General features: G+C 34.8%; 1 protein-coding gene across 1 annotated transcript in view; it reads left to right on the forward strand.

Annotated features, from left to right (window-relative positions):
- The window catches only part of csmd3a (CUB and Sushi multiple domains 3a), a 685,206-nt gene that overhangs the window by 196,230 nt on the left and 473,036 nt on the right, over positions 1 to 15,940 (forward strand). The window contains exons 9-13 of the mRNA XM_056474744.1: positions 1,195 to 1,319; positions 1,561 to 1,682; positions 7,450 to 7,553; positions 12,775 to 12,887; positions 12,994 to 13,176. Coding sequence (XP_056330719.1) covers positions 1,195 to 1,319; positions 1,561 to 1,682; positions 7,450 to 7,553; positions 12,775 to 12,887; positions 12,994 to 13,176 — 647 coding nt within the window. The remainder of the gene's footprint in view (positions 1 to 1,194; positions 1,320 to 1,560; positions 1,683 to 7,449; positions 7,554 to 12,774; positions 12,888 to 12,993; positions 13,177 to 15,940) is intronic.

Consider the following 15,940-nt stretch of genomic DNA (forward strand, 5'->3'; position numbering starts at 1 on the left):
CTGTCCAATTACTTTTGTACCCTTAACAAGTGGGAGGCACAAATACAAACTATTGTAATTCCAACACCTTTCACCTGATTTGGATGCAAATACCCTCAAATCATCGCTGACAGTCCAATAGTATCTGGATGCAGCTTTTATGATGCAAGCTGAGATTGCATCGCTCATAGATGCAATGTCAGACACAATGCACTCAATGGACCTAGTGACATCACTGTGAGGGGTGGGGTTACATGAGCACATTAAAAAGCATTGGATGCGTCTCAGATTGCATCTACACTGAGTCTGCAGCCAGACCCCTCTCTGACAGTCTGCAGTTAAAGCACATCTTATTCGTTTCATTTCATGCCCGTCCCATTGTGTTGGTGTGTAATGCCAAAAATGTTAGAATTGTGTCGATGTCCAAATATTTATGGACCTAACTGTATCTGTGTATGTATCTGTTAATATAGCAAATCAAAAGCAACATCTAAGGTTACGTTTTATTGACATGTGTAAATATTAAAATTATTTAATATTGATAGTAATTCAGCTAAAATTAAATGTTAACATTTAATGTTTTACATATTTTTAAACATTTAATATGATCTGTTCTATTTTATTTGCTTAAATATTAATATTTGTTGTTTGTAATTATGTTGTATAATTTATTATTTAATGCTGAAAGCTAATAGTTAATAGCTTAATAGTTTTAGTTAATACTTAATTGTCAATTCAATAAATGTAAAATGTTTAACAATGTGTTTAATCACCCACAACTATAAACTTTAGCAAAAAACTATTTACATATATAACAACAAAAAACTAGTTATCTTTTATTGACGCATGTAAATATTAATAAAAAATTATAATATATTTATTATTTTTCATTTTCTATTAATTATAAAATATAATTTTAGCTAAATATTTTATTTTTGCATATAATAGTTTTAATTTAAAATGTAATTATTAATGTATTCCTGTGTACAAAAGCTGTAAAAATGAGCAAATTAAAGTTATCATTATCAATGGTAGCAAGCAGTTATAGGACATTTCCTCACTATAGAGTATTCCTGTTCCTAGTCACATGACTATCAATGAGCCCCTGATTAAATTCCTTGCTGACATTTGCTGTGACATGAAGCCGCGGCCCAGCGCTGATCAATCTGTCAGACCACTGATCCATTCTCCATCTCACGTGTTTATTCTCCCCAGCATCGGAGCGACGGTTCAGTTCACCTGTGACGGAGATCATGTGCTTCAGGGATCCAAGAGCATCACGTGTCAGAGAGTGGCGGAGGTGTTTGCAGCCTGGAGCGACCACAGACCCGTCTGTAAAGGTTAGACCACCGTCTTCAATAAACCAGAGGAGATTAAACCAGACTTCAGATCCACTGATGAACCGTAATCCCACAGCTCAATACCATTGATTCCCGCCGCCGATTACAGCTCAGTTTAAAAGATTAGTCCACACAAATATGCTTCACACAATTTACTTTGACCTCTCATCATTTCAAACATGATTTTTATCTGTGAAAGACTATGACAGAAGTAATGATTTATAATGCTCTGTATTTGCAGTCAAAACATGCGGGATGAATCTCTTGGGTCCTTCAGGAACGTTCACGTCTCCTAATTTCCCCATCCAGTATGAAAGCAACTCTCAGTGTGTTTGGATCATCACCGCCAGTAACCCCAATAAGGTACAACAATAACCTGCTCACACATATCGCTTCAGATCAGACTCAAGCCGAAGCTTTTATGAACATGTCAGCATCTTATCTTAAAATGACATTTAATAAAACAGTGTTCCAGCATCATTTAAACAATAGCACATGCCTCTTTGGGGAATTTAAAAACATGGATATATTTTTAGTGCATTAAGGTGATTTACTTTATTTTATTTTATTTATTTTATTTTATTTTATTTTATTTTATTTTATTTTATTTTATTTTATATTTTATTTTATTTATATTTTATTTTATTTTATTTTATCTGTTATTTATTTATTTTTTTGTTTTGTTTTGTTCACTGAAGCCAAGCAGGGCTGGGCCTGGTCAGTACCAGGATGGGAGACCACATGGAAAAACTAGGTTGCTGTTGAAAGTGGTGTGAGTGAGGCCAGCAGGGGGCGCTCACCCTGTGGTTTGTGTGAGTCCTAATGCCCAAGTATACTGAAGGGGACTCTATACTGCTCGGTGAGCACCTTCTTTCAGATGACACGTTAAACCGAGGTCCTGACTCTCTGTGGACATTAAAAATCCCTAAAGAGTAGGGAAGTACCCCCCAGTGTCTTGGCCAAATGCCCTCCATTGCCTTACCCACCATGGCCTCCCAATCACCACAATCCACCAAATTGACTGCATCACTGTCTCTCCACTCCACCTATAGCTGGTGTGTGGTGAGCGCACTGATGCTGTTGTCCTGTGGCTGTTATCGCATCATCCAAGTGGATGCTGCACACCCCCCCTCCCCAATAATTGTGAAGTGCTTTGGGTGTATGGTCATACATGATAAATGTGCTATATGAATACATAACCTTATTATTATTATTATTATTAGTATTATTGTTGTTGTTGTTGTTGTTATTGTTATTATTATTGTTATTAATATTGTTGTTGGTGTTATTGCTATTATTACTATTGTTGTTGTTGTTGTTGTTGTTGTTGTTATTATTCTTTTGCTAAATTCTTAAATCAAACCAGAGACTTTATTTAAAAATAAAATTAAACAGAAATCAAACATATAAAAACTTTTGAATTATATTTCAAAATTATAAAATGTCAACATTTTATATCCATTTCTAATTAAATTCAAACATTTGGGTAAAATATGGATCCAGCTAACTCTTTTAGCCTACAAAGTGTATTAGAAAACCTTTGGATTTGTTTATATGTTCATATGTTTGTTTACTTGTTAACTGTCGCCTCACAGCAGTAAGGTCACTGGTTCGAGTCCCAGCTGGGTCAGTTGGCATTTCTGTGTGGAGTTTGCATGTTCTCCCCATGTTGATGTGGGTTTCCTCCGGATGCTCTAGTTTCCCCCACAGTCCAAACACATGGGCTATAGGTGAAATGGATAAACTAAATTGTCCTTTTTCCAAGTACTAACAATAGCTGTAGTAAATTTGCTTCATTATTTTTAAAATTCATTTCCAGTGTAGAGATTTATTACATTTATGTTTATTATATTTATTATTTGATCTATTATATGACAGATGCTTTTGTTTGGTTCTGCATCGTTGAGTCGCAGCTGATTTGCTAGAACGTTAAGACCCAATCCCAACTCTATTTTTGTACCCCTAACCCTTGCCCTTTCCCTTCCCCATGGCCCTTACAACCGAGGGTGAAGGGGAAGGGCTTTAAAATTTACCTTTAAATTTTACAGCACCTGCACACGTCATCAGATGTCATTGCAATCATGATTCATATGAGATCAGACGATGGCGACTGCTGTTGTTATTCCAGTTGCGTTATTTTTGGTTTTTGTCTTCAGGAAATCACTGAAGCCATATATTATGTTATCATAATAATATAATGTGGAAATATGATCATAACTGGACTATGCATTTACACAGTAACCAAATTCATCTATGTAAACAAACAAAAACAACATTAATGTTATAGCAGACACTGTAAAAAGCTCATTCCCAGCCACTAGACATTACTGACAGGGTATTCGAGTGTCATCGAGTGTCAGAATGTTGTGGGACTGCTATACAGGAGTTATGATTATGGTTATAGATTGCGAAATTTAGCAATTTTATTTTAGCGTTTTTTTTTTTTTTTGAAGCATGATGATAAAACACGAAGGGAGTTATAAATATATATTAAAACATGTGCTTGTTTGTTGTAAAAATTCATAATAATGACAAAAAAATACTAATTTGTGGATCTCCTTACTTCCGGGTTCTGCAATACTGCCGTTGTAGCTGGTGTATTCTGGGAAATTTTCTTACCCCTTGGTTTCGAGTATGGTCCTGAAAAATCTTCATTCGAAGGGGTATCTACCCCTTCCCCTTAGCCCTACGCCTTCCAGCTAAAGAGAATTGGGACACCCCTACCCCTTCACCAGAATGCGCAAAATGAGGGGAAGGGCCAAGGGGTAGAATTGGGATTGAGCCTAATATTGGTTGCTGAGCATTAATTGCAAATCAATTCAATAAATTCATTTGTATTATTAAAACCTAAAAAAAGCCTAAACATGTTAACAGTTGGCGACACGGTGGCTCAGTGGTTAGCTCTGTCGCCTCACAGCAAGAAGGTCGCCGGTCTTGGCTGGATCATTTGGCATTTCTGTGTGGAGTTTGCATGTCTTCCCCGTGTTGGTTTGGGTTTCCCCTGGGTGCTCCTGTTTCCCCCACAGTCCAAATCATGCACTATAGGTGAGTTAAATAAACTAAATTGGCTGTAGTGTATGAGTGTGTTTGGGTGTTTTCCAGTTGCAGCTGGAAGGACATCCGCGGTGTAAAACATATGCTGGATAAGTTGGCGGTTCATTTTGCTGTAGCGAATAATGGACTAAGCCAGGGGTGTCCAAACTCGGTCCTGGAGGGCCGGTGTCCTGCTGAGTTTAGCTCCAACTTGCTTCAACACACCTGCCTGGAACTTTCTAGTACATCTAGTAAGAGCTGGATTAGCTGCTTCAGGTGTGTTTGATTAGGGTTGGAGCTAAAATATGCAGGACACCGGCCCTCCAGGACCGAGTTTGGACATCCCTGGACTAAGCCGAAGGAAACTGAATAAATGATAACAGTTCTCTGCATTTAAGATGTTTTTTCTGTGGTGTACTGAATTGCTGAGTATACCGAAACGTGCTGTAGTGCAAATTTCACTAGAGAAACTATAAATATCTCATAGTAGGACTTAAACTGTTCTCCTGACTCCTATTTTGTGCCCTTGTGCTCAGTCTCATCAATGAAAACACCATCTGCCCCCCGGCTCCTCCTCTGGAAAGATTTTTACATATTATACTGAATATATTATAGTTGTGCCATTTACAGCAGGCAATGTGAGTCAACAGTTCCTCCAGCCACAGATGGCACATTTCAGGTGTACTTTTTTACCCATTTCCTTGCCAGGTCATTAACAACTAGCTGATTCCTGTCCTCAATTGCTGCTAAATCTGAGCGTTCCTCTGGTGAGACATGCAAATGAGCCCTAACACACATAACATTATTACCTCATTTATCTTCGCCCGGCGGAATTGCAAAGTTCAAATTTTATTGCGTTTTTCGCAGACCCATTATTAGAGACCCATGGGCAGCTCATTGGCATTATTATTGTGTTAACACAATAAATGAAGTTAATATATGAACTTAAAGGAGACAAAGCAGGACTTTCGTACTCCGGCCTAATCGAGTTCTTTAGTAATCTGTTAATAATGTCAGTGTAAGTGCCGTGCGAGTTGTGGTTTTGTGCATATAGACCTCCAGTAAGCTGCTGCTGGCATATACAGTGGGGAAGTATTCAACATGTCATGTTTTTTCCTGTGAATAATATTTCTAAAAGAGCTGTTGACATGGAATTGAACCAGATTTTGTTAAAAAACCCAAATAATACAAACCTAAAAAAGAAATCTGAAAAAAAAGACTTATGAATGGAATGACGCAAGGAGAAAGCGCTTAACTTCTGAAATGTGTTTAATACTTTATATAAAAACCTTTTAGGTGATGGCAGCTTAAACACGCCTCTCATATGCAGAATGAAGTCACATGCATTACTCAGGTGTACGTTTTTTACAGACTTCAACTGAGTGTAAAAATCTTGTTAGTTCATTGGGTTTCTTCTATCAAATCTGAGCTATATCCTGTATTTTCTATTGGATTCATGTCAGGTGATTGGCTGGGCCATTCTACAGCTTTTTCTACAGATTTTCATTCTCTGAAAGCATTTAAGAGTTTCCTTGACTGTGTTTATGATCATTTTCTTGCTGAAGTGTCGATGATGATCGAATATTGATGATGAAAATTCAGATTTGCATAACATGGATAAATCACATTTATTTATGTGATTAATTATAATCACATTTTACATGTATATTTAAATGCAAATCTGTACATTTTTAGCTTTAAGAGTTTGGCTTTAGTTGTGAGCGCACAATTGAAGGCAAAATTATTAGCTTATTATTAAAATAAAATATGATAATCATTTTACAAGTAATGTTTAACAGAGCAAGGGAATTTATATATTTATGTTTTAATAAAAAGTCTTTTTCTTTTTATTTGGCCAATTTTTAAGGTCAGTATTATTAGCCCCTAAAGATTTCATTTATTCTATTTTTATTTATTTTATTTTTATTTTTATTAAGTTAATTTAATCTTTTATATTTTGTATTTTATTTTTGTATTATTTGTTTTATTTTATTTATTTCTATTTAATTTAATGTAATTTTTTGTATTTTATTTAATTTGATAATTTTTTACAATTTTATTTCATTTATTTTATTTTATTAATTTTTATTAATTTGTTTTATTTTATTTTTGTATTGCTTTAGTATTTTAATTTTAACTTATTTTGTTTTATTTATTTAAATTTATTTAAATTTTATTTATTTAATTTAACTTTTATTTAATTTTAATAATTTTTTTTGTTTTAAAACTAAATTTTGTTTAATGTTATTTTTTTATTATTTTATTATAATTTTTTTTGCTTTTTATTCATTTTGTTTTAATTTTTATTATTTTATTTTTTATTATATTTTATTTTATTTGCTACAGAACAAACCACGGTTGTCCAATAAAAGATGCAATGAAAAGTTTCCAAGACTCAACAAGTAATAATCTGTTAGCGTTGATAAAACCATGCACCCCTGAGACACGAAGTGGCAGACGTTCTCAGAATCAGCCATATATACAGCATGTGCCTTTTTTATTCCTCAGTGTGCATCAAATGTGCCAGAAGGCCAGTTTTCATGGTGTCTAACAAAAAGTGCGCAGCGGTGGCTCCATGCAAGCGCTCTGTGGGGGGTGATTATGCAAACAGCACGTTCTTAATGTACAAGTGAGCGTCGGAAATAACACCACACTCCAATGTTTACTTTTGCGTTTGAGCCGCTGATTGAAAGCACTCTTGGAAATTTGTTTTACCCTCAACATCGGTTGGCCTGTGCAAATGATTTGTTGGATAATTGATGCGTTGCCCCTGCTGAATTTTTCCGGTTATGGCAACGTGCTTCAATCGGGGCCACAAGAGGGTTCGCAAAACAAAATGGCCTGAAATATACAGGGAAACATATGCTGCAGTCGAGTGCTGGCCCCGGTGAGCTCATGAATATCATATTTATTGAGAATACTGTGTGCCGTTTATATCTGAAGCGTCTAGTACTGAGAAACTTAATTAAGACTCAAACTCGGGCTCTGAGAATCACAGCATATGGAGAAATCCCATTGGTTAAAGTGCTTCATCGATTCGAGTGGTGTTCTTGTTGAAAATAAAATCTGCTAATTTTGTCTTTTTTTTCCATCACAGGTTATTCAAATCAATTTCGAAGAGTTCGACTTGGAGCTCGGATACGATACGTTGACTGTCGGAGACGGCGGAGAAGTTGGAGACTCCAAAACAATCATACAAGTGTAAGATCAAAAGTTATGTTGGACTATATATGCTATATATTATACTCTGATTATAACCTACAAAGCAGTACATGGGTTAGCTCCCGATTACATTTCCACTCCTATTCGCTGTCTTGGTTTGCATGTGGACTCACTGTGTATCAGTCACGATATAGACTAATAACCATGGCAGGCAGGGATTTTTCTTACTGTGCGCCTAAATTATGGAATGCATTACCCACAATTATCAGGAATGCCGTTTCTTTGGATTGTTTTAAGAAACTTCTTAAGACACATCTTTTTTATCAAAGTTAAATTTAGTTTAATTAAAATGTATTTAATTTAATCGGCTTAGTGATAGGCTTTCATTTGTGATTGTCATTGCAGTTTTTATGCAGTTTGTAACATTTTGCTTATTTATTGTTTATTATTGTTTTATTTTGCAGTATGACATCTGGATTTGATTTTAAGAAAAGCGCATCATTATTATTTATTATATTAGAGATACTGCAATACTCTATATAATTTTGAGTCATTTGGTACAACCTCCATGATTCAATACGCATTTTGAAATTAAAACTTAAAATTTGTATTTTGCTTTTCCCCCTTCTTTTAACTACTCTGTGAACTGGCTCTGTGCATGTATGAATGTATGTCCCTATGCTGAAACAAGTAAGTGTCCTATTAGTGAGCGCTAAAGCAGGAGTTGCTTCATGTGAAAATGACAGTGTAAGCCGTATGTCAGTACATAATACATACATGTGTACTGTATGGCGCAAGTGGGTCTTTATATATACTCTACTCCCATCCAAAAAAGGTGAAAACTCAGAAAAAAAATAAATAAAAAAAAAGAAACGTATTTATTTATGCATTAATGTATATAAAAAAATAGACCTTGAATTTAGTTTATTTTCCTTTAAAATGTACTAATAGTCTGTAAACCTCAGCTAATCACATTTTTTGCCTGATATAAGAACTATTTGCTAGTGGAGTGTACCGGTGCTCACGGTGACCCGAGTTCGATTCCGCCTCGCGGCCCTATGCCTATCCCTCCCCTCACTCTGCTCCCCATGCTTTCCTGTCAGTTCTCTGTACTTTCCTATCCAATAAGGGTGAAAAACCACCAAAAATAAATATTTTTAAAAAAGAAACGTATTTACCTACATATGCATTAATGTATATAAAAAAATAGACCTTAAATTTAGTTTATTTTCCTTCCAAATGTACTAATTGTCCCAGTTAATCAATTTTTTTTGCCTGATATAAGAACTATTTGTTATTGGAGTGTAAAAACTAATTAGTTATTATTTTTTAAATTATTGTCAAGGTCTTAATATCTTGCACATGGATTTCTCAAGTATGTTCATGACATTTAAAGATGTTTTTATATTTTAATCAGAAAATATTTTTTGTATCAGCTTTGCATCAGCCAACTACAGTTTTAAGCCATACTGTCAGTTTTCTCACATTTATTTATTTTTCTCTATCACTTTTTGGAGGTTCAAGCCATATTTTAATTTTAGATGAACATTTACCATGTGTTACTGAACTATTATGAGGCCATTCACACGATATGTTGTGAAATAAAATCATTTTGAGACTAAAAAAATGTTGTGACATTGATTTTACAAATTAACATTTTTATTTTGGAAAAAAAAAAACAAAAAAACCCCCCAAAAAAAACCAAAAAACCAAGGAATATCCAGTTGCAATGTATTGCATCATTATATCTTGTTTTAAGTTAAAATATTTACGCATCTTTAAACCAAGATGCATTCACTTTAGAAAGAAAATATGGATAGGTAATTAATAAGATCTAAGAAATAAATCTTGAATTTAGCATACGTTTCTTTTTCCTATATTCAATTTGTTTGTCAAACTTAATTCTATTTATAATTATTTTAAGAACCTTTCTCCAATGAAGAATAAACAAATAATCCTAATTCAAGGTCTTATCTTATGAAATTGTTTCTCATGTATATTTGATTCCTTTAGCAATGTTTGGATACTTCAATCAGAAAACAAGTCATTTTTTTTCTATCAACAAGTCGTGTTCTTGTTTTATGACCATTTATTGTGCACAAAAGTTAAGATACAATATATAACAAATTCAATCCAAAGCAATTCACACATGCAATTTTTGAAATAAAATCATCTTATTTATTATTTACTATTATTTATCATCTTATTTATTATTTATTATTACATATTATTTATTTATGTCTAAAAAAGCTAAACCTAAGGGCTAGATGACATGTTGTGACATTGATTTTGCATGCCAAAAATATCCAGTTTCTCTATTGAAGCTGTGATGTATTGCATGGCAAAACATCATTATATCAATTAGTATCATTAAAAAAATAAATAAAACAATTCTAGTTGATCATTTGGAAAAGTGGCAGAAGGTAAATTTTTCCAATAAATCACCTGTTGAACTGCATCCCAGTCATCACAAATACAGCAGAAGACCTATTGGAACCAGCATGGACCCAAGTTTGGTGAAGAAAAAATCATTGTTTGGGGTTACATTCAGTATGGGGTGTGTGAAAGATCTGCAGAGTGGATGGCAACATCAACAGCCTGAGGTATCAAGACATTTGTGCTGCCCATTACATTACAAACCACAGGAGAGGGTAAATTCTTCAGCAGGATAGCGCTCCTTCTCATACTTTAGCCTCCACATCAAAGTTCCTGAAAGCAAAGAAGGTCAAGGTGCTCCAGGATTGGCCAGCCCAATCACCAAACATGAACACTATTGAGCATGTCTGGGGTAAGATGGAGGAGGAGGCATTGAAAATGAATCTTTATCAAGATTAGACAACACTTGTCGAAGCAAAGTAAGACCTTACTGTCCTAATTAAATCAAGGCATGATCATATTTTATAGAATAAGCGTAATCTAAAGGCCTTTGCATTCCATATTAGCCACTTCTGAAACCAAATGATCAACTAGAAGTCAAGTTATTATTTGTTGTTCCTAAAACTTGGATAGGCGACAAGACTTTTGTCAGGTAGTGTATACAGTATAAATCTTGAATTCAGCATTTTGTTTTTCTTTTCCTGTGGCAAAATTGTTTGTGAAACTCACAGAGTTTAATATATTTATATTTATAGTAAGAATTTATGCTGATAATAAGACAAAATAATCCTAATCATTATCTACCAATAAGATGTTGGATAAAAATTGGATAATTCAACCAATAAAACAAGTGAAAATTGTTTTTGTATAGTTGTATAAGTGTTTCCCCTTCAATTTCTTCTACCAACAAGTCTTTTATATGAGATGAAGCTTTCAGATACAGTATAAAACAAAACCCAAAACAATTCACACATGCTATTTGTGAATTAAATCATTTTAACTCAAACTGACAGAGGAAATGAAGTGCTAAAGCTGGACATGTCGTAACATGTCACTTTTACATACTACATTCAGATGCTTTATTTTTTGAAGTAGTAAAATCCATGATCCTCCCTTTAAAATATCCCACTTTAATAGACTCCAGCGGGTGTTTCTATCTGCCGTTTTGTTCAGCTCTGCAGCGGTTATCCGTTTCAAGCCACGAAACCATAAAAACTGCACAGGCTCAAATCCTCTGGCTATATTTTTCCCCCCACACAAACAAGCTTTTTCCGTGCAGCTTCCCCTCACCAGCTCGTCTCGCAGTCAGCCGTATGTCTCCGGGTATCTTGGGCAGACAGACTTTTGGTGACGGTCTGTGCTGCTTTCTGGTGCATTTGCCTGGCGCGGCGCCAACTCAGATCCATTGAGTACTCACAGAGCATTCCTCAAGGACAAAAGACTCTCCCTGCCAGAACACTAATACATACTGTAAAGCTCAATTAATGCCTTTCTTTGGGTTTATGCTGGTCAAATTGGTTGGGCACTTTTATAATCATAATGCTTTATTTATATACTTATATAATAGTATTATAGAGTTGCAATTGTGTCCAAAACACATGGTAAGGATGTACTGTACAATGAAAAAACGATTCATTGGATTTACTGATTTTTGGTAAGTGGTTGCAAACAATTTATGCAGGCTGAATTTAAGTGAAGTTTAATATTAAACTAATTTTCAAGAGGAGCACATGCACATGATTGATCCAGCTGGCCCACATTACCTAATCACATTCCTCCAATTAAAGGATCCCAAGTCACTATATATTTATATATCCCCCTCCTCCCCTTCCACCTTTTTTTCAAGAATGGGCGGCATGGTGGCCCAGGTTCCCCCGGGTTCTCTCAGAAAGTTCACCTTAGTCTCAGCAGCGGGGGAGTTTTGAGACTGACCTGAGCTCAATCTCCCCTCACACTGCGAAAGGGAGAGAGCCCTGGGCCCGAGGATCCCTTGAGCTCAGGGCTCTCTCCCGGGACAACATGGCAAACAAGCTATGTATAAATCATGAACTAAGTGTGAATTTTTGGTTCAATATGTTTATTATGTATTAGATTATAAACTTTCCATTTCATTGGAGTGCAGTGAGTGCACTATTCTGTGCTTCTGAATGGCTGTATTTAAATTTGTCGTGTTTCGTCTGGTGCAAACAGCCCAATTGCTTACTCTGTATCTCGTAATGTAGTGTGTTGTTGGTACACTGTGTTACAATATAACCTGCTCACCTAATGTTTATGTTCGTAATATTTATATTATTTGCTAAGTATTAACCACCTCATGTGAAACTCTGAATCTGTGTCTCATTTTGGAGTCTTCTACTGTCCACTGTTAATGAACACATGCTTTGAGACCCTTCATGACTGAGTGAATCACACCAAGGCAACCCCGGGTGCTGAAATATAATTGGCTAAACTGGAATTGTGCGGGTTAAAATGATGAAAACAAAGACAGATGTTCCGGCACGTAACACATATTGCAAAGCAGAATATCTGACTTCAGCATTGTTTTTAAGATAAAAGAATGTTTATTTAGCATCTTCCTTAAATATCTGCAAACATATTATGGGGTTTTTATGCTTTAGAAGAGTCAAAAACTGACATACAGCACCTTTAATTCAATGAATTGTAAAAAAATCAAACAGGTTTATTTACTTATTATAGGAAATTAATAATTTTTGACTGTACTGTACATACTGTATTGAGGTACAAATGTGGACCCTGCAACAAAAGCATACCTTCTGAAAAGATATTGACATCTTTTTGTACCTTTATTTGTGAGAGTGTAGTGTTTTTGTGCAGGCGAGTGCTCGCTGACTGTTATTCTCTCTGTTTCCCTCTGCATTGACAGCTTAACAGGCAGTTTCGTCCCCGACCTCATCGTCAGTATGACCCATCAAATGTGGCTGCATTTGCAGTCTGATGAAAGTGTGGGCTCTATTGGCTTTAAGATCAACTATAAAGGTGAGTCTGTTCTCAGCCTGAGCTTCTCTGAGTGCCCACATAAATCACCCTGCCGGCTCAAAAAAAGGCTTTGCTGATGTTTTTTCTCCGTTCTCTCGTCTCTCAGAAATTGACAAGGAAAGTTGCGGAGATCCCGGGATCCCTCTGTACGGCCTGCGAGAGGGCGGAGGTTTCTCTAACGGAGACGTGCTGCGCTTTGAATGCCAGTTCGGATTCGAGCTCATCGGCGAACGAATGATTTCCTGCCAGAATAACAATCAGTGGTCTGCTAACATCCCTATCTGTATATGTGAGTGCTGTGCCGACGTCTGTTTCATTATGCATGTTCCTCGAAGGCTAAATGTGCTCTAATCTTTCCGTGCAATGCAAGATATGAGGGGTTTGAGCAAAAAATGTCAAACCGCTCATGAGGTGATGGTGATCTACAGTGTCAAGCTTTAAAGAAGCACTCTTCTAAAGTTACGGAAAAGTGCTTGGGTGGAGAAGACGAGGAGTTGAAGATGATGGAGAAAGCAAACGTGTCAGGGGCACTTGTGATGTGTCGTTTTAGCAGGGTTGTGATGGAAAGCTAAAAATAAAAGCATTAAAATGAAATGGAAATAAAATACAGACCAAGGGGGAAATATAATTATTTAATCTTGTCAGGAAATGTTTTTTTAATAATTTTTTTCATTGTCAGGCCCGTAGCCAGCCTATATAAAGGGTTGGTTCTTTTTTCTCAAGAAGTAGACCTTTTGCAGTTATTTGCCTCATTTTTTTTTATTAAATTATGAGTTTTAAATGCTACATTTTAAGCACTAATTATTTTTCAGGATTAGCTTGTCGCATGGTGATCATAAACACATTTTTGATGCAACAAAAATATTTTCTATAATTCTGTAAAAGTGCTTACCATACTATTTTACCACAAAGTGTATGTGCATTAAAATTGTAATTACAGTTTTTTTTTTTTTTTTTTTACAAAATGTGCCAATAATATATATAAATACCATGATATAAATTAAATAATCATTTAGTTCCAGGGTAGTTGAAGTCAGAGTTATTAGCCCTCCTGAATTTTTAGCTCCCCTGTATATATTTCCCCCCAATTTCTGTTTAACGGCGAGAAGATTTTTTTCAACACATTTCTAAACATAATAGTTCTAATAACTCATTTCCAATCCCTGATTTATTTTATCTTTGCCATGATGACAGTGAATAATATTTTACTAGATATTTTTCAAGATATAGTATTCAGCTAAAAGCAATTCATAAAGGACAGGTGCTTCACTGAGAAGAGTTAAAAATATGTGTCTTGTTCACATTAAGGCTGGATTTGTTTAATAAAGCTGCAGTAAATAATATCAAAACTTTGTTTTACAATTGCATATATTAACAAATGTTCGGAAATCATTCTACTATGCTGATTTCTTAATATGATAAATGCTGTTATATATGAATGCTTGTTTGTTAATTTATTGATTTATTATTTTTTATTTATTTTATTTTTATTTAATTTTAATAATTTTTTTTGTTTAATTTTATAGTTTAATTTTTTTAAAGACAGTTTAATAGACACTAGTATTCAGCTAAAAGAGCAATTTAAAGGCTTAACTAGGTTAATTAGGCAAGTTAGGGTAATCGCGCTAACCGTTGCATAACAGTGGTTTGTTCTGTAGACAATCAGTAAGAAATATTGTCAAGGGGGCTAATAATATTGTACTTAAAATTATCATTTTTTCAAATTAAAACTAGTCGAAATAAAACAAATAAGACTTTCTCCAGAAGAAAAAATATTATTGGAAATACTGTGAAAAATTTTCTTAATCTATTAAACATAATTTTTAACTAACTTTAACTGTATATTATAAGGCACTCTAGAGTTCCAAGCATTATTTATTTTTGTTGTTTTTGTCATTATACTGTAAATATAATCATCTGACAAGGCTTGAAAGGCCCTTTTAGGAAAGTTCTTAAGAGCTCGGAAGTCATAATTACTACGTGAAGTGCATTTAAGTGATCATAACATGGGCATGTCACCAAATTGTGTTGCCATGATGTAATTTTCCTGCCAGTTGCTTCTGAGATGAATGGGAAAATGCTAACGTTTAGCTCTCTTCAGGTGCATTAGGCCTCGAGCGCAAAGAAATCATTTAAGAGTGCAGTTCTCCATCCTCACTATAGCTCATTATGAAGATGAGCGCTGACGACCCTTTGCATCTCTTTGAGTCTGTGAGACACATGTCTAAATGAAATGATGTCAAGAGGTCGGACTAATTAAAACTGTGGTTTATGCCGACGTGTGTGTAAACAAAAACAACTACCGCGCCGTTAAATGTGGCTAACAGAAAGGACAGCTGCGCTCTGGCAGATGATGAAATGGCAATTCTCTGAGAGCTCGACAAGTAAACAGCATCACTGTTCTGTAATGCAGCAGCTTTTCAAGAGTTTTAAAATACACAGTCACAAGTACAATTATTTACATTACAATACACTACAATATACCCTCAAGAAAACATGTGCAGTTTCATTTACATCAACAAAGCTGCTGTCAAACGTCTGAGTTTAGTTATTGCTTAACCCTTTATAGGACAGTCATTGAAATGCTTTTGAATTTATTTACATTTACATTTTCTCGCTATTTCTTTAGCAGACACTTTTTTTTAGTCAAAGCAACAAATGAAAGAAGCACTTTAATATGTAAATGCCATGACAAGTCTAACTTATTTTTTCTTTTGAAATTTGATATAGCTTTCTGTTTCCCATTTGAATATATTTATATTTACAATTCATTTCTGTTTTGTAAAGCTATATATGTAGTTCTTAGGATAAATGAGTACACCACTCACATGTGTATTTCTTTTATGCTAATAGAACATGTATGTATGTATGTATATATATATATATAAATATATTAGTGCGTTAACCCATGTGATTAATTTGAAATATTTAACGCGTTTAAAATAATTAGCGCAATTAACGCAGTTGCAGTTTTTTTTTTATTTCCTGTTGTCGCTGACGTGTTCAATGTGCTAAGAAATATGTAGACCAAGGAAGGACTTTTAGAAGGAAAG

This window comes from Danio aesculapii, chromosome 16 (genome assembly GCF_903798145.1).
Source record: "Danio aesculapii chromosome 16, fDanAes4.1, whole genome shotgun sequence".
NCBI classification, from domain to species: Eukaryota; Metazoa; Chordata; class Actinopteri; order Cypriniformes; family Danionidae; genus Danio; species Danio aesculapii.